The 20,198-nt window shown below is 38.4% G+C and overlaps 1 protein-coding gene across 1 annotated transcript in view; it reads left to right on the top strand.

The window, feature by feature from the left end:
• The window catches only part of LOC144959377 (uncharacterized), a 50,875-nt gene extending 38,948 nt beyond the window's left edge, over positions 1-11,927 (top strand). Inside the window, exon 15 of the mRNA XM_078891936.1 lies at positions 10,639-11,927. Coding sequence (XP_078748062.1) covers positions 10,639-11,811 — 1,173 coding nt within the window. The 3' untranslated portion in view covers positions 11,812-11,927. The remainder of the gene's footprint in view (positions 1-10,638) is intronic.
• Positions 11,928-20,198: the final 8,271 nt, after the last annotated feature.

The following is a 20,198-nucleotide window of genomic DNA, read 5'->3' as shown; positions in this document are numbered from 1 at the left end:
ATTCATATTCTTAATCCATTATCACCACGTCATTCATTTTATATCATTCAATCATTCTTATCATTCATCCATTCCATTCAATTCATCCATTCATTCATTCATTCATTCATTCATTCATTCATTCATTCATTCATTCATTCATTTATTCATTCATCCATTCGTTCGTTCATCCATTCATTCATTCATCCATTCATTTATTCATTCATTCATTCATTCATCCATTCACCCATTCATTTATTCATTCATCCATTCGTTCATTCATCCATCCATTCATTCATCCATTCATTCATTCATTCATCCATTCGTTCGTTCATCCATTCATCCATTCATTCATCCATTCATTTATTCATTTATTCATTCATTCGTTCATTCATTCATTCATGCATTCATTCAGCCATTCATTTATTCATTCATCCATTCGTTCGTTCATCCATTCGTTCATTCATCCATTCATTCATTCATTCATTCATCCATTCATTCATTCATTCATCCATTCATTCATCCATTCATTTATTCATTCATTCATTCATGCATTCATTCATTCATTCATTCATTCATTCATCCATTCGTTCGTTCATCCATTCGTTCATTCATCCATTCATTCATTCATTCATTCATCCATTCATTCATTCATTCATTCATTCATCCATTCATTTATTCATTCATTCGTTCATTCATTCATTTATTCATTCATGCATTCATTCATTCATTCATCCATTCGTTCGTTCATCCATTCATTCATTCATTCATTCATTCATTCATTCATTCATTCATTCATTCAATCATTCATTCAATCATTTGTTCGTTCATACATTTATTCATTCATTATGTGTTGATTATGTATTGGAATTCATTAAGGAAATATATCAATAGCAGCTAGATAACCACGCCTCTCGGACAGTCATACTGTAAACAATGACATTGATTGGTAAACATAGCGAACTGCACAGGCTTTACTATTGATGTTTAAGTTAAATATTCACTGTTATATCGCTTGATCGATAAAAAACCAACACAGAAAACTATGTGTAAACTTAAACGTTTAATGATCGAGAAAATCGTGTGATAACTAGTCACCCATTTATGAGTAAACTTCAGGTTGCTCAAAATAACGCAGCTAGCCAGTCTTTTTTATTATTTTAATTTTATTTTCCTTTTCTTTTTTTTTAGATATCACGTTTTTATGATAATTTAGAATTAAATGAAATCGAATGTTAGACATAGAAAATGATATAGAAATAACTCCTTCAAAACAACCAACCGTGTTACTTTTTGTCCTATTGTGTCATTTACCTTATCTCTACCGACACCGACCTTTTGTGTCCAGGGCTGGAGGTGGTCGACTTGTCTCAAAAGTTCACATTTTGTGTTGCAATCACTAATTATATCCTCTTGAATGAGACTGATTTGAATAATGGCAATGAATTTGGAATAGAAAGAAAGGAATTTAAAACAAAATACGGAATGAACAAAAGAAGGAGAAAGTTGAAAGGATTTTCTATATTATTAGGGAGCAGAAAATGGTGTAAGATAAAGATCTGAACGGGTTTTGTATGAAATAATGGCAGACAGCAGTAGACGAAAGAAACAAACAAACAACAACAACAAAACAAAGCATCAACAACCCCCCCCCCCCCCCAGAAACTCCCCCCTTATAAATAAATAAATTAAAACACAAATAAAACCATCTAGTAGTTTCGTGATGACTGACTTACTGACTTTTTTCCTTTCGCTCCCTAATCATCCGATCGGGACGCCTCGGCTGCCTCTCTAACCCCACGTGTCATTTCCTTCAACTGTTCACGGTCTTTTGCTGTGGATGCTAATACGCTTCAACAGTCGTAGCGCCACTGCCCTCGTAATGACGCATGGTAACTTAGTAACTGGCTCTAAACTATTGGAACAATGGCGGACGACCTTATGAAATATTTCTCCGACGAGCATAAAAGTGTATCCAGAGGAAAAAAAAAAACAACATAAATCTGATCATGTTTTGACTTTTACACATTCTGATCACAAGACAAATGAAAAGTTCTAGCCAGCTTGAAGAATAAAAAGTAATGATTTTCTTAGTTTAGAACCAAGATGGCCGCCGTTGCCGGGCGGCGTAACATCAGACTTCTGAATCCAATTTCGTAAGGTCTTCTTTTGATTTTAATACTTCCGGTCAACATGGCAGCAGCCTCTTATGGTTTTCACGCTACTATGTTATGACGATCGACCCAATCAGCAAAGTCTGGTCCGCATTCGTGCACCGTCGCAAACCCGCCGGGTAGCATCGTCACAACACACCGTTCGACTAGATGCTCTGCCGTCTCAGGTCCTTGCCCACAGCGGGTACATGTTGGACAGGTAGAAAGACCTCACCGATGAAGCGCACTGACTTGCCGTTAGGCAGCTCCCCGACCGAAGCCGATTCGCAGCTACCCAGTGTCTCCTCTTACTGGTACAGTGTATCAAAGCCTGGCAACTTCTCACTGACACCTGTTGGCACTGAGCATGGCCGACTAGAGTACTATAGTTACGTCATGGCACTGAGCCATGTGCACTGAGACTTCGCTCGGTGAATTGTCTTTTTAGACCGTGGGCTGGCAGTCGAAACCCCCCCCCCCCCCCCCCCCCCTTGGGATTTTTGTACACCCATATTTTCTTAAAGAGTACCCATAGAAGTGTTAAAAAATCGATGTTAGCCACTTTGCAAGTGTAGCCTTTACAGAGTTATCGCCCCTGAAAGGTCACGTGGTGCAGAAAAATTACACAAGGACTAACAAACTTTGAAGGTTGATAACTTTGCCTCACTTGTCACTTTCGTGATGGTAAATATAATTTTCTAAATTCTGTTTTACGAAAGTAAAAATAAAAACGTTTTTGTTGGGTTTTTATTTTAGGGGTTTTTTTTTTGTGTGTGCTTAAAAAAAAATGTCTGTGTGTGTGTATGTTTGTTTGTATTTTTTCCTCTTTAGATCACGATTTTCCTTTAATTTAAGAATAAGATGATATCAATTGTCAAAAAAAAAAAATTTAAATGAACTCCTGCAGACCAACCGACCGTGTTACCCTTTTGTGTTATTGTGTCATTGACCTAATTATCTCTGTCGACACCGACCTTTTGTGTCCAGGGGTGAAGTTGGTCGCCTGTTACACATTTTGTTTGCAATCACTAATGATATCCTCTTGAATGAGACTGATTTGAATAATGGCAATGAAATTGGAATAGAAAGAAAGGAATTTAAAACAAAATACGGAATGAACAAAAGAAGGAGAGCGTTGAAAGGACATTATATAATCAGGCATCAGAAACTTAACTGGTGTAAGATAAAGATCTGAACGTGTTTTGTATGAAATAGTGTCATTTACCTTATCTCTACCGACACCGATCTTCAGTGTCCAGGGCTGGGGTTGGTCGACTGCCCAAAAATTAACGTTTTGTGTTGTAATCACTAATTATATCCTCTTGAATAAGAAAGACTGGTTTGAATTTGCAATAGAAAGAAAGGAAATTTAAAATTTAATACGGAATGAACAAAAGAAGGAGAAAGTTGAAAGGATATTATATATTATTAGGGATCAGAAACTGGTGTAAGATAAAGATCTGAACGGGTTTTGTATGAAACACTGGCAGACGGCAGACGACCCCCCCCCCCCCCAAAAAAAAATAAAAAATAAAAAAAATAACAAACAAACAAATCCCCCCTTTTAAGAAAAGCGAATAAACAACAAAAAAAAACAACTAAATAAGTAAATAAATAAAATAATATGAAATAAATTTATCTATCTAGTACAGTCGTGAAGGTAAATAGAATTTTTTTTTCTGTTATACGAAAGTGAAAATACAGGGTTTTTTGTGTGTTTTTTGTTTTTGTTTTGTTTTTTTGTTTTGTTTTTTGTTTGTTTGTTTGTTTAGATCATGATTTGTTGATAATTTAAGAATTAGTTGAGATCAATTCTCAAAAATAGAATAAACTCATACAGAGTAACCGACCGTGTTATCTTTTGTCCTATAGATAGTATGCAGATGACGTCACTTAGGCCTTTGTTATTGTTTTTGCCATCCGCGTTTGTGAGTTGTTCTCACTAAACTGTATTAACCAGACTATAAAAGTTCATGGTTACACAGAGTTTGTGTGTTGGTCCGTTATACTTCCGGATGGCAATGTTGTGAACTCCTTGGCCAAGCGCATTCTATCTATAGATAGTATGCAGATGACGTCACTCAGGCCTTTGTTATTGTTTTTGCCATCCGCGTTTGTGAGTTGTTCTCACTAAATTGTATTAACCAGACTATAAAAGTTCATGGTTACACAGAGTTTGTGTGTTGGTCCGTTATACTTTCGGATGGCAATGTTGTGAACTCCTTGGCCAAGCGCATTCTATCTATTGTGTCATTTACCTCATCTCTGTCGACACCGATCTTTTGTGTCCAGGGCTGGGGTTGGGCGACTGTCTCTAAAGTACACGTTTTGTGTTGTAATCACTAATTATCTCCTCTGAGAATTACTCATAAACGCGGATGGCAAAAAAAAAAAAAACAATAACAAAGACCTGAATGACGCCATCTTCATTCTCTATATTATAGTGTGAGCCTTCGGTTCTTCAATCAACATACAGTGCATTCACGTTTGAAATTTACGTCAGTTATCGTAAATATTTTATTAAAACTATTCGTCGAATAGACATTTAAGTTCTTTTATTTTTGACTCCAAAATTTAAAAGTAAAGTATAAATAGAACGAAGATGACGTCACTCAAGCCTTTGTTATTGTATTTTGCCATCCGCGTTTGTGAGTGATTCTCACAAATCTGTATCAGCCACACTATAAAAGTTCATGGTTACACATAGTTCTGTGTGTTGGTCCGTTATACTTCGGGATGGCAATGTTATGAGCTTCTTAGCCAAGAGCATACTATCCATATTTTGGCCCTGAAATCAACCACTACTGTGAACCGAAGACCCATAAACACAATAACCTACAGATCCTGAGCAGCACTCACAATTTTAACACAGATGATTGACAAAAATGCATCGTGTCGTTAGGTTTTGCGATGTAGTTACTTTATCATTGTGTCAAATATATTGTGAGAAATACAGTAGCCATCGTTAACTGACACGAGAAGGGTGTGTCTTTTTTACGAAACCCGACGAAACCCGACGAAACCCGACGAATCCCGGCAAAGTTATGGGAAGTAGGTGGCACTGATATCCTTTTTACATAGTCCCAGGTTCACTCCCCACTGGCGCCCACCTCCTATAGTGTCAGGTTTCTCTCTCCTCTGGTACCCAACTCCCAAATACGGCTTCAACTCCCAATGGTATCCATCTCCCTTTAGTCCCAGATTTATTTCCTACTGATATCCTTTTAACATAGTCCCAGGTTCACTCCCCACTGGCGCCCACCCCCTATAGTGTCAGGTTCATTCTCCTCTGGTACCATGCTCTCATATCCGGCTTCAACTTTCAATGGTATCCATCTTCCTTTAGTCCCAGGTTTATTTCCCACTGATATCCTGTTTACATAGTCCCAGGTTCACTCCTCACTGGCACCCACCTCCTATAGTGTCAGGTTCATTCTCCTCTGGTACTCAACTCCCAAATCCGGCTTCAACTGTCAATGGTATCCATCTCCCTTTAGTCCCAGGTTTATTTCCCACTGATATCCTTTTTACATATTCCCAGGTTAACTCTCCACTGGTGTGCAATTCCCTGAGTCCCAGGTTCACTCCCCACTGGCGCCCACCTTCTATAGTGTCAGGTTCATTTTCCTCTGGTACCCAACTCCTATAGTCCGGCTCGGATACCCACAGTTATCGATCTCCCACAGTCCCAGGTTAACTCCCAATTGGTGTGCACTTCCCTGAGTCCCAGGTTCACTCCACACTGGCGCCCATCTCCTATAGTGTCAGGTTCATTCTCCTCTGGTACTTAACTCCCATATCCGGCTTCAACTTTCAATGGTATCCATCTCCCTTTAGTCCCAGGTTTATTTCTCACTGATATCCTGTTTACATAGTCCCAGGTTCACTCCCCACTGGCGCCCACCTCCTATAGTGTCAGGTTCATTCTCCTCTGGTACTCAACTCCCAAATCCGGCTTCAACTGTCAATGGTATCCATCTCCCTTTAGTCCCAGGTTTATTTCCCACTGATATCCTTTTTACATATTCCCAGGTTAACTCTCCACTGGTGTGCAATTCCCTGAGTCCCAGGTTCACTCCCCACTGGCGCCCACCTTCTATAGCGTCAGGTTCAATCTCCTCTGGTACCCAACTCCTATAGTCGGCTCGGATACCCACAGTTATCCATCTCCCACAGTCCCAGGTTAACTCCCAATTGGTGTGCACTTCCCTGAGTCCCAGGTTCACTCCACACTGGCGCCCATCTCCTATAGTGTCAGGTTCATTCTGCTTTGGTACCATGCTCTCATATCCGGCTTCAACTTTCAATGGTATCCATCTCCCTTTCGTCCCAGGTTTATTTCTCACTGATATCCTGTTTACATAGTCCCAGGTTCACTCCCCACTGGCGCCCACCTCCTATAGTGTCAGGTTCATTCTCCTCTGGTACTCAACTCCCATATCCGGCTTCAACTGTCAATGGTATCCATCTCCCTTTCGTCCCAGGTTTATTTCCCACTGATATCCTTTTTACATATTCCCAGGTTAACTCCCCACTGGTTTGCAATTCCCTGAGTCCCAGGTTCACTCCACACTGGCGCCCACCTTCTATAGTGTCAGGTTCATTCTCCTCTGGTACCCAACTCCTATAGTTCGGCTCGGATACCCACAGTTATCCATCTCCCACAGTCCCAGGTTAACTCCAAATTGGAATGCACTTCCCTGAGTCCCAGGTTCACTCCACACTGGCGACCATCTCCTATAGTGTCAGGTTCATTCTCCTCTGGTACTCAACTCCCATATCCGGCTTCAACTTTCAATGGTATCCATCTCCCTTTAGTCCCAGGTTTATTTCCCACTGATATCCTTTTTACAGAGTCCCAGGTTCACTCCCCACTGGTGTACACCGCTCTGATTCCCAGGATCACCCACCACTGTTGCCAAACTCCCATAACTTTGCCGGATATTGTCGGGTTTAGGCGTGTTTCGGCGGGTTTCGTAATAAAGCACTAATTCTTTTTTACGAAACCCGCCGAAACCGGCCGATAACCTTAGTCTCAGGTTCACTCCCGACTGGTGTACACTTCCCTGAGTCTCGGGTTCACTCCCCACAGTTGTCTACTTCCCATAACTTTGCTGGATTTTGTCGGTTTTCGCCGGGTTTCGGCGGGTCTCGGTGGGTTTCGTAAAAAAGCACTAGTTCTTTTTTACGAAACCCACCGAAACCCAGTCCCAGGTTCACTCCCCAATGGTGTACACTTCCCTGAGTTCTAGGTTCACTCCCCACTGCCACCTACTTCCCATAACTTTGTCGGGATTCGTTGAGTTTCGTCGGGTTTCGGCGGGTTTCGCAGGGTTTCGGCGGGTTTCGTAAAAAAGACACACCGCACGAGAACCCTCTCGGACTGGCAGTTTGACGTCATTTTTTGGTTTTTGCACCGCCTAGTGAGTTGTCGTTAGTAGAGCTCAAGGAAACAAGTTATTTCATTGGTTGAACTATTGAATACAACTCACGATTTGTTTTCTTTTGTGGCAAAAGACTTGATTTTGGCGTCATTTTTTGGTCATAACTTTACGAAGGCCACGACGGAAGACCCATAACCACAATAACCCACAGATCCTGAGCAGAACTCACAATTTTAACAATAATGATTGCCAAAAATGCATCGTGTCGTCAGGTTTTGCGATGCAATTCCTTTATCAGTGTGTCAAATATATTATGAAAAATACTCACTAACTGGGCCTGACCTATTTGTATGTTTGACATGTACTAAGGGTGTCCCAGCGTAGCCATCGTTGTGTTATAGCCTGATACTGAAATCCAAAAAGACTGACGTCATTATTTGTTTTTTTGCACCGCCTAGTGAGTTGTCGTTAGTAGAGCTCATGGAAACAAGTGGTCCCATTGGTTGAACTATTGAATACAACTCACGATTTGTTTTCTTTTGTGGCCAAAGACTGGCAATTTGACGTCATTTTTTTCGTCAGTGTCGGGCTATCAGTTTACGATGGCAACGGTCTCGGGCCTTTTCATACAGGAAATAAATAGTCAAGGGGATGAAACGGGGTAAATGGCAGGAAATATTCTGATTGGTTAATGCTTAGTAGTGGCCTTGTTGGTTAATGCTTAGTAGTGGCCTTGTTAATATGAATAAACAAAAACATTCATGTTTCATTCATTGAAGCTTACATTCAATCCCACATTGTTATTTGATATTAGGATAGGATAGGATCCTTGCTGGACTCCCAGCCGTGATTAAGTATCTGGGTTTGTTAGATCTGGCGGAAAGTACTTTGTACTATTATTACTATTCATCCTGACGACATACCCCGATGACACAGTGGGTCACACGACATGACAAAAGATGAATTTTGTAAAGGTTTGAACAAAAAGTTTGAATTCAAAGAATTTAAACGCGAAACATTGGATGATTACGAAACAACGTCTTTTGTATTTTTTAATGATCGTAACTATTAAATAATTGTGACGATGTATTGATATTGAACGATATAGAGATCGATATGGAGTCATTATAAACTATGGCTTGAACTGAACGATATTGATATCTTAAATCGTTTGTTTTTTAAATACTTCCCGATAGCAAACAACGGTATAATAACCTTTATTATCTTTATTTCCATCTCGAAGAGATAATGATATTTTACTATGCTTAATTTAAATAGTATCGTATTACGGTTTATCGAGATATCTGCTTTGTCTTCTACCGCACAATTTCGTCTGATCTTATATCGATTTATTTTAAAAAATTAAAATATAATTTTAATCGTTTCCATTAATTATATTGTATCGAGTTCGAATCGCAATTGTGGAACAAACGTTCTTTTTGTGTTTGTTTTGTTTTGTTTTGTTTATTGAGTGTGTGCGTATGGCCTGGGGGGGGGGGGGGTGTTCTTTTTTTTTATAATTCTAAAATTAAATTAAAAATTAAATTAAATGGAGCTTTTATATAGCGCGATATCCACTAAAGGTGCTCAAAGCGCTTTACAAGCGGTCCCTGGTCACCAGCAACATTTAACACGTGGAACGGGACATAACGCCTGTTAGGCGATTTTTTACAATTTTTCGGACAAAGACAACGCTGTAAACGGCCAGGTACTCATTTTAAACCTGAGTACGGTGAGGGAATGTGAGTAAAGAGCCTTTTCCAAGGACTAAACTATGCGCCGAACGCGAGGCTCGAACCCAGGACCTTCCGATCCGAAAGCGAGTGTCATACCACTAGACCACATAGCCGCATTCTAATGAAGAGATTGCGGCAAAAGTGACCAGGTGACATTTATACAGCCATTGTTACAAGAGAGGATAGACGACCGGTCTAATAGAATTCGATAGATATTTGTTTTTCTTTTGCTCTTTCATTCTTTCATTTTTTAAAATTGTGTTTGGTGGGCATTGATAGCAATCTGAAATGCTTGGTATCGTAAAATAATTTTTACAAGGGTTTTGTAATAATTTGTCTGTAAAATACTGAAATAGCCCATACGTTTTTAGATATGACACTTCATGAGATTACTGACAAATTGTTTCAACTCACTATGAATCTATATGATATTTACAAATTGAAAGCTTGTGCACATAGTTTGATAGTATATTCAATTTCCTTCAGTTTGATACCCAATTTGCATATATTTGAATTAATATTGTAGTCTCCAGAGCATTTGAAAGAAATGTTGTCTGTTTTTTTGCAAGGGGACTAAACTCATTTTTTTCAACGGGCCATAACTCTCTTAAATGACATTTATTTTTACGGTAACAGGTGAATTTGTATGGCCAATAAGTTCTATGATTTGAAAAATATAGTGGCATAAACTCCCAAAAAAAGAGGGGGGGGGGGGGGTTCCAGTAGCCTGCCCACTATTGGAGGTGTGGAAAAAATGCCAAATGTGACCCATCGTCTCAAAACGGTATTATGTCGGAACGAACCAAATGCTTAAAAGCCGAATTAAATGTTAAACTGGTCAAAAATATAAATTGTTGGCAATAGCACCCTAAAATATGGTATCCATTCTCCTCAATAAAACATACAAACTCAATACAAGTCTGATATTTCTGGCTATAAATTCAATTTTCAACATCTTAACCATCCCGACTTAATACCGTTTTGAGGCGAAGGGTCACGTATTTGAATTAATATTGTAGTCTCCAGAGCATTTGAAAGAAATGTTGTCTCTTTTTTGCAAGGGGACTAAACTCATTTTTGTTTCAACGGGCCATAACTCTCTTAAATGACATTTATTTTTACGGTAACAGGTGAATTTGTATGGCCAATAAGTTCTATGTTTGAAAAATATAGTGGCATAAACTCCCCCCAAAAAAATAGGAGGAGGGGGGGGGGGGTTCCAGTGGCCTACCCACTATTGTAGGTGTGGAAAAAATGCCAAATGAAATGATGTAACGATCCCTTGCGTTTTGTGTCAAGACCAGACACGGTAACGATGAGTGACCAAGCCCCACCAGATAATGTCATATGATCTAATTATTGTCTATTTTATTTTGTTTTTCCCAGGTGGTGATTTGTCTTCCCAGTGCCTGCTCCACGCCGGAAGTGAATTATTTCAACAAAGGCGTCCTCGAAGGAGAGCTGGGGAACTGGGCTCGCATGGAACTCACAAAATTCGGCCGGAAGTTTCTCGAAGCCCAGACGGAACGAGCCAGACTGAACCTAGGGAGTATCTCGACGGATACGGATATCTTTGGCACGGACGTGCAGCTACTGGGGAATCAAGGGATTTGTGAGGAGTTGGATGATGGGGGTGGGGATGGGGTTGGAAGTGGATGTAAGCTCTCCGTGGAGGAGATTGAGTGTAAAATGTCTATTGATGGAATCAGAATAGCCACTCATGTGGAAGGTAGTCCTGACAATGATGTCATATATAGGGATTCTGTGGATGAAGTTAAAGCTGGCGATTTTGCTGATGGTGGAGGAGGAGGTGGTGGTGGTAGTGGTGGAGGAGATCTTGGTGGTGATGGTTCTCTTGGTGTTAGTGTTGATTATAATTGTAGTGGTGGTGGTGGTGGAGGAAGTCGTGATGTAGTTGGTGGTAGTTGGGGTGGTGGTATTGGTGTTGATGATATGTCTGGTAAAAGCCCTAAAGCCGCTACTAGAAGTAGTGGAAAGAGAGGTGGTGTTGGTTTTGGTAATGATGATAGTGATTGTGGTGGTGGTGATAACAAAGATGATGTTAACGATGATAATTCAAGGTCAACCGCTGGAAGGTCGTTGCCGAATTTGTCGTCTACTTCATCACTATTATCTTCCTTCTCCTCCTCTTCATTACCATCATCATCATCATCATCAACAAAATCACATACCTGTGCTGTTTCCTCAACACCTACCAATACCACCACGGGCATAGTCTCTGCTTCTTATACATCCTCTCCAACAACATCGGTGCTTTCACCAGCATCACCACCACCGCCATCTACTTCAAAACCCCCATCGTCATCACAACAACAACAACAACAACAACAACAACAACAACCATTTCGAAGGATCTGTGCCGCGGCGACAGCGCCTCATCTCCAAAAGTGCGGTTTCTGTTCCACAGACCATTGCGTCTGCCGATACTTCAGGGGCCCGGAACTGGCAGCTCTCAATCGTCTTCGGCCCTGGGAGAAAGCCTACGTGCTGATGACTGTCTCCAGATGTACCGCCTCTCTTGTCATGGTCCTGCCCTGACGTGACCCGGTGGAATGTGAGCTCTGATGGGATCTCAGTCGTTGGAGTCCTCCTTGTCATCATCATCATCATCATCATCATCATCATCATCATCATCATCATCAACAACAACAACAACAACAACAACAACCATTTCGAAGGATCTGTGCCGCCAACAAAAATACCAAATGAAATTATCAAAACATGTATTTTAACATGTTTGTGTGTGTGTGTGTGTGTGTGTGTGTGTGTGTGTGTGTGTGTCGTGAAATTCATAAATGTGAATTGTAGTCTCATTAAAAGGAGAAGTTGTCAATGGTTGGGGCATGTCTGTCGCAGACCTGCTGATGAATCACTGATAAGGAAGGCACTGCGATATCCCTACACCCCAAGGAAAAGGGAGGCCGCCCCAAGGAGACTTGGAGACTACGTACCGTATAGAGGGACCTAAAGCAGAGAGGTCTGTCCCATGAGGTGGCCCCAAGAGTGGCTGCTGCTGACAGGACCAGGTGGAGATCCCTTGCATCGCCTCAAGTGCCAGCAGGCCCGGAGAACATTGAGCTGTAGTCTGGATCCTTTATTTAAGAGGCTACTACTACTATGAACATGAAGGAGAGAGACTTAACTCACTCAACCCTAACACAGACTATATCCGTAGTTTACCCGGGTTTACTTTTACCCCATGCCTATTTATTTTTTCTGAGACAAATTATGGGCGTAGTATCAACAAAGCTAATGTTTTTAGTTTTTTCCATGTTAATGATAGTTGAATAAAACTATCTATGTACATGCTCATTTTTAATACATTTTTTCCCAATTTTGAAAAGTAGTAAAAGTCTCTAGGATTGAGTGAGTTAACTCACTCAACCCTAACACCGACTATATCCGTAGTTTACCCGGGTTCCTATTACCCCATGCCTATTTATTACATTTTTCTGAGACAAATTATAGGCGTAGTAGTGTCAAAGCTAATGTTTTTAGTTTTTACATGTATATGGTAGTTGAATAAAACTATCTTTTACATGCTCATTTTAAATACATTTTTTTTTCCAATTTTGATAATTAGCAAAAATCTCTAGGATTGAGTGAGTTAAACTCGTATAAAGAAGAGATGATATTGGATTTATCAAGAAGTGTTCACTTTAAGCAGAAGTTGACTTTATGCGGATTCAATTCTATATGAAAAGGAGCGGTGACTTTTTAAATATAATATAAGATAATGACCAGGAACTATCCATTAATGTATTCAAATCGCTTTACAAGGAATCCCAAGCCAACAGCAATACTTAACAAAATCTTTGAAATCTGGGACCAGATTTAAGTGGGGGGGGGGGGGGGGGGGGGTTACCAGAAAGGGTGATTGAAATCAATCGATCGATATTTAAAGGGCGAGTTTTCTGGTCAAAATTGTGGTGGGTTTTCTTTTTTTAGATCACCAAACGGCGGAGTAGGGAATTATTCAGGTGGACTCCCCAAGATAAGCTATACTCTTCACGAGTGTTCGTGTTTGATCCAAAGCTCACTATGTTTTTTTTCTTGGTGACATAGAATCAAGGGCATTCGGATTATAGTTATACTGGAGCGGATATGTGATATGTGATTTTAGCGTGCACTTCCGGATAAAAGTGTGTAAAAATTGCATGTTTTTTTGTTTTGTTTTTTTGTTTTATAGTTGTTGAATTATTTTTTTTTTTAATGACGGGAATTTTGCAGCTCTCGAATTTCCCTCGAAAAATCAACATTCAAAATGGCCGCCATCCTCAAAATGGCCGCCATGAAAAATCGAATTTGCTTATAATTTTATTATACATGCCCCGATTTACCAGAAAGGTTGATTGAAATCAATCGATCGATATTTAAAGGGCGAGTTTTCTGGTCAAAATTGTGGTGGGTTTTCTTTTTTTAGATCACCAAACGGCGGAGTAGGGAATTATTCAGGTGGACTCCCCAAGATAAGCTATACTCTTCACGAGTGTTCGTGTTTGATCCAAAGCTCACTATGTTTTTTTTCTTGGTGACATAGAATCAAGGGCATTCGGATTATAGTTATACTGGAGCGGATATGTGATATGTGATTTTAGCGTGCACTTCCGGATAAAAGTGTGTAAAAATTGCATGTTTTTTTTTTGTTTTTTTTTTTTTGTTTTATAGTTGTTGAATTATTTTTTTTTTAATGACGGGAATTTTGCAGCTCTCGAATTTCCCTCGAAAAATCAACATTCAAAATGGCCGCCATCCTCAAAATGGCCGCCATGAAAAATCGAATTTGCTTATAATTTTATTATACATGGCCCGATTTCAATGATTTTATGAGGTCAAGGAATACGATGAACCATTTCCAGGGCATTCCATTTGTAGTCTCCTACCAAAAATATAAAAATAATATTTTACAATGATTTGTATAAAGCCAGATTGATGCATTTCAGTGTTTTAATTTTATCCAACATTTAGTCATTATCAAAGCTCACTGTGTTATTCTTGGTGACATAAATAACAATGTGAAATTGAATGTATCTAGGAGGTCTAAGTCTAAGCTTTAATTTAATAGACGAAAACAGATAAAATGGACGTTTCAGGTTTCCCCTTTATCAACAAAACAGGATGAATAAAACACGACAGACGAATGAGATAATATATGTGACCCCTCGTCTCAAAACGGTATTAAGTCGTGAAAATGGAATTTGTAGTCAGAAATATCACGTTTAAGTTGAGTTTATATGCTTTATAGAGGAGAAGGAATATCATATTTTACTGTGCTAAATACCGACGTTTCATATTTTTGACCAGTTTAACTATCATTTGACTATTTATTAGCATCTGGTCCATCCCGACATAATACCGTTTTGAGACGATGGGTCACATATTGTAGTGGCGTTTTAAAGGTTTATTCATCTTAACAACGCCACGACCACATTATCTCATTCTTCTGTAGTGTTTCATTCATCCTGTTTTGTTGATAAAGGGGAAACCTGAAACGTTCATTTATCTGTTTTCGTATATTAACCTTCTCCTTACCAACTACAGGAAAATCGTCACATTCGTTACGATACAACCAACATGTTTCTTATTCAAATTTCTTTTGTACATCATAAAATTTAAAGAAAATGAACAATGTGTTGTAGAGCATGTTTTGATAAAGAAATTATGTCAAGAACTTTACTGCTATTATGTCAGAGTGATAAAAAAATGTATTTTTGTGTTAGTTGGGTGTGAATTTTGGGGGGAAATCCTAAAAATGGCTGGTAAGGAGAGAGTTAAGTTGAAGCTTACATTCAATTTCACATTGTTTGTTTATTTCTTCGAGTTTCTAGCAGCAACATTTACATTGTTTTTGGTTATAGAAAATCAAACAAAGAGCAAAGGCCAGTCTGTATTTACTTGATAACTCACCAGTGATGAGATTATATTTAATGTTTTCTGTTGAATTTGTATCGCGTATTCTCATCTCACGTTGTTTTCTGTTGATTTTGTATCGCTTATTCTCATCTCACGTTATTTTCTGTTAATTTTGTATCTCTTATTCTCATCTCACGTTATTTTCTGTTGATTTTGTATCGCTTATTCTCACGTGCCACAAACAGTATACAGTGGAACCCGTGTATAACAGGTCCGGATATAACAGGGACCCGGTTATAACGGGGTTTTGTTTTGTTTGTTTTTTTAAATTCCCGTTTATTTATTTTTTTCTTCCCCTTTGCTTTTAGACAAATTCACCGGCTTTAGCAAATTAAGAAATTAAGGAGCAGGGACGGGTGGAATAATATAAAGATCTGAACAAGTGTGTATGAAAGGTGCCAGACAAAGCAAGAAAGAAATATAACCATCCCAAAGAATCAGTCGACCTCGACTGGTGATCGAACCTCAGACCTTCTGATTACCTACCGGTCAGACGTGCTACCATTTCATACACACTTGTTCAGTCGTTTGTTTTAAATTCCCTTTCTTTCTTTTTTTTTTCTTCTTTCTTTCTCTCTGCTTTAGTACATTTCACCGGTTATACCGCGAGCTTGATCGGTTTTAACGGGGGCGCGAAACACACTCAATATGTCCAAATAAAATATATTACTAGCCTACATTACGCTCACCAAAGTTCACGGCTAAAGAAGACAACCGAGAGTCGGGCAAGTTCTTGTTCATGAATGCTCTCTCTCTCTCTCTCTCTCTCTCTCTCTCTCTCTCTCTCTCTCTCTCTCTCTCTCTCTCTCTCTCTCTCTCTCTCTCTCTCTCTCTCTCTCTTTTTTTTTCTATCTATCCATCTATCTATCTATCTATCTATCTATCTATCTATCTATCTATCTATCTATCTATCTATCTATCTATTTAACTATATATCTATCTATTATCCATCTATTATCTAATATCTATCATCCTCCATCCATCCATCCTCTCCATCCATCCTCATCCATCATCCATCCATCAATCATTCATCTATCTATCTATATCTATCTATCTATCTATCTATACATATCTATAATTCTATCATCTATACTATATCTATCTATCTATCTATTATACTATCTATCTATCTATCTATCCTATCTATCTATCCATCTATCTATCTGTATCTATCTATTATCATCTATTATTATCTATTATTATCTTCTATCTATCTATCTATCTATCTATCTATGTGCGTGTATATGATTCTAACTACTCTATGTTATATATCATTTTATTTAGATGATGTATTCGGCTATAGCAGGACTCGTGAAATTCGGTTGTAACAAGACGTGTGAAATTCGGCCATAATAGGACTCGGTTATAACAAGAGATTTTAGGCTGGTCCCTTCACCGCCGTTATACTGGGGTTCCACTGTATACATGTTGATGTATTATATTCATTTCTCAGTACACTCCAACTCTTACGAGTCGTAAAACAGTGTTAAGTCGAGTTGACTCAAGAGTTAAAAATCTTATTTAATTAACTCACTCAACCCTAACACCGACTATATCGTATTTACGGGTCACTTTACCCATGCTATTTATTATACTACTATTATGAGACAAATTATAGGCGTAGATAGTATCAAAGCTAATGTTTTAGTTTTTACATGTTAATGGTACTTGAATAAAAAAATATCTATGCACATGCTCAATTTTAATCATACATTTTGTTCCAATTTTAAAAAGTAGCAAAAATCTCTTGGATTGAGTGAGTTAACTCATTCAATCATCGAGACTTTTGCTACTTTTCAAAATTGGAAAAAAAAATGTATTAAAAATGAGCATGTACATAGATAGTTTTTTTCAACTATCATTAACATGGAAAATACTAAAACATTAGCTTTGATACTACGCCTAGAATTTGTCTCAGAAAAACGTAATAAATAGGCATGGGGTAAAAGTGACCCGGGTAAACAACGGATATAGTCGGTGTTAGGGTTGAGTGAGTTAATAAATCTATCTAAAATGTAATGTATTTCATGTTTTCTGGTCACTTTGTATCGCTTCTTCTCGCGTGCAACAAACATTGTAATTGTAATAAAAATAGAATGAAATAAAATAAAATTCCCTTAACCCTTTCCTTACCCCCTACACCAAAATCGTCACATTTGTTATGACACAATATACTATACATTTTTTTTATTCAGATTTATTTTGTAGTACATCACAAACTTTGAATAATGATCTTTGTTGCATTAGTGAGAACATAAAGTTGTTTTATAGAGAGCTTGTTTCAGTTTTTAAAATCCAGTTTTCTGCCTGATAAGCCTGCTATTTTGGGCGCTGATATAACCTAAATGTGTTGCAAGCACCGCAAAACCCTTAAAAACACAAAACACAAAACACTGAAAATGGTCGGTAAGGAGAGAATTAATGCATTTGTCTTTACTGGGTGGGGCTCCTGGCCTCCCATAGGCGACAGGGTGGCGCTTAGGTACTGTGTCTTCTATCCCCTTATATCTGTTTTCCAATTTGCTTTCTGTCTTTGTCTTGGAATGAGATTACTAAGTTTTGCCTTGGCCCTGACTGTAGTGCTAGGCTGAGAGGGAAACCGTCAAATGTATAGTTATTATTTTGGGAGATGATATTTTTTTCCTTGTTAATCATCTCTCTGTTGTGTATTGTTATATTTGTTATTTTGAATGTATTATGTAAGCATTTAAGCGTATTCCTCTTAGTAGGGTAGGGGCAAGTGCTTGTGTCTGGATGAGACTTTTAGGTGATCTCAAACTATGTACTTTGATAGTATGCTCTTGGAATCTACATCCGTTCCCTATTTGAACCAATTCCCCTTTGTCTTACCTTTTCTTTGGCGCTTTAATTGTTATTCTAGAACTTTTTACTATCCCATTTTCCTGGGTGGGGATCCTGACCTCCCGTAGTGGGCAGGGAGGTACATTCTGTGTCTTCTATCCCCCCATACCCGTTTTCCAATTGTTTCCTGTCATTGTCTTGGAATGAGATTACTTAGTTTTGTCCTGATCCTTGCCAGAGTTCCTTGGCTGGGAGGGAAACAGTCGAATGTATAGTTATAGTTTTGGGAGATGATATTTTTTTCCTTGTAAATCATCTCTCTGTTATGCATTGTATTATGTTTAGTTTACATATTATATGATTGGTAAACATTTGAGTGTATTCCTCTTAGTTGGGACCTGTGCTTGTGTCTGGATGAGACTTTTAGGTGATCTCAAACTAAGTACTCTGGCCGTGTGCTCTTGGAATCTACATCTGTTCCCTATTTGAACCAATTCCCCTTTGTCTTACCTTTTCTTTTGTGCTTTAATTGTAATTCTAGAACTTTTTACTATCCCATTTTCTTCCTTTTTACTGGCGCTGATATGACCTAAATGTGTTGCAAGCGCCATAAAACCCTTAAAAACAAACAAAACATATCCCATTTTCTTCCTTTTTACTGGCGCTGATATGACCTAAATGTGTTGCAAGCGCCGTAAAACCCTTAAAAACAAAACAAACAAATTTGTCTTTTGGTCTATTCCAAGGGAAGACTGGAATAACACAGGCGTCAGCCGCAGTGCAGCGTTTTCAGAATTCCAATGTAAACAGCGAGTTGTATGAGTACAACCAATAGTAACATTGATTTATTTGAGAACTACTCACGACAACAATATCTCACTTATCACTTACTTTTGGTAATCGTTGCTTTGTATTTTGACATGCATTTTAGGGAAATTGTCACTTCGATTTGTAATCCTTGCTTTACAAACCATATCGATATCAATATCAATTATCAAAATCACACGCATTTTAGGGAAGTTGTCAGGCTACGATACATAATCCTTGCTTTACAAACCATATCAATTATCAGAATCAAAATATATTATACTATATCGAATACGATGGTTGTTTTACTGAGTTTTAACATTCGTTTTTATTCCAATGTATATATCGGTAAGTCCCATTCATAGTGGGCAGGCTGGCTCTTACTGTGTCTTCTATCCCCTTATGTCTGTTTTCCAACATGCTTTATGTCTTTGTCTTGGAATGAGATTACTTGGTTTTCTCCTGGCCCTGACCTTATACCCTTGCTGAGAGGGAGACAGGCAAATGTATAGTTAGAGTTTTGGGAGATATTTTTTGTTTTGTAAATCATCTCTCTGCGTTATGCACTGTATTATGTTATGTTTACATATTATATATGATTTGTAAACATTTGAGTATATCCCTCTTCGTTGAGACCCTGGGTGGGGTTCCTGACCTCCCATAGTGGACAGGGATGTTACTTACTGTGTCTTCTATCCCCCTTTGTTTGTTTTCCAACTTGCTTTCTGTCTTTGTCTTGGGATGAGATTACTTGGTTTTGTCCTGGCCTTGGCCGGATACCCTAGCTAAGAGTGAGAGGGAAACAGGCAAATGTAAAGTTAAAGTTTTGGGAGATGATATATATATATATTTTTTGTAAATCATCTCTCTGCGTTATGCACTGTATTATGTTATGTTTACATATTTTATATGATTTGTAAACATTTGAGTGTATTCCTCTTCGTTGAGACCTGTGCGTGTGTCTGAATGAGACTTTAGATGATTTCAAACGAAGAAGAAGAAGAAAAAGAAGGGGGTGGAGGAAGAAGAAGATGATGATGGCAGTAGTAGAAGTAGTAGTATTGGTGGCAGTAGTAGTAGTAGTATTGGTGGTAGTAGGAGGAGGAGGATAAGGAGTAGTAATAGTAGTATTAATGAAGAAGACGAAGATTAATAAGTATAAGGATATAATAATAAAATATAAATAGAGTATAATAATAATAATAATAATAATAATAATAATAATAATAATAATAATAATAATGCATCGCACCGAAGCATCCACTTACAAGTGCTCTGCAGAGCTTTACAATTATCTGAAACCCACACACAGACAAACATACAATCAGACCCACACATAAGTATATATATATTTTTTGTTTTTAACAGACATAATATCAATACTTAGTAATAACAACACAGGG

The sequence above is a fragment of the Berghia stephanieae genome, chromosome 14 (genome assembly GCF_034508935.2).
Source record: "Berghia stephanieae isolate SIO BIC M18660-M18661 chromosome 14, UCSD_Bste_1.3, whole genome shotgun sequence".
In the NCBI taxonomy this organism is placed as follows: Eukaryota; Metazoa; Mollusca; class Gastropoda; order Nudibranchia; family Aeolidiidae; genus Berghia; species Berghia stephanieae.
This window is presented reverse-complemented; position numbering and strand designations above follow the sequence as displayed.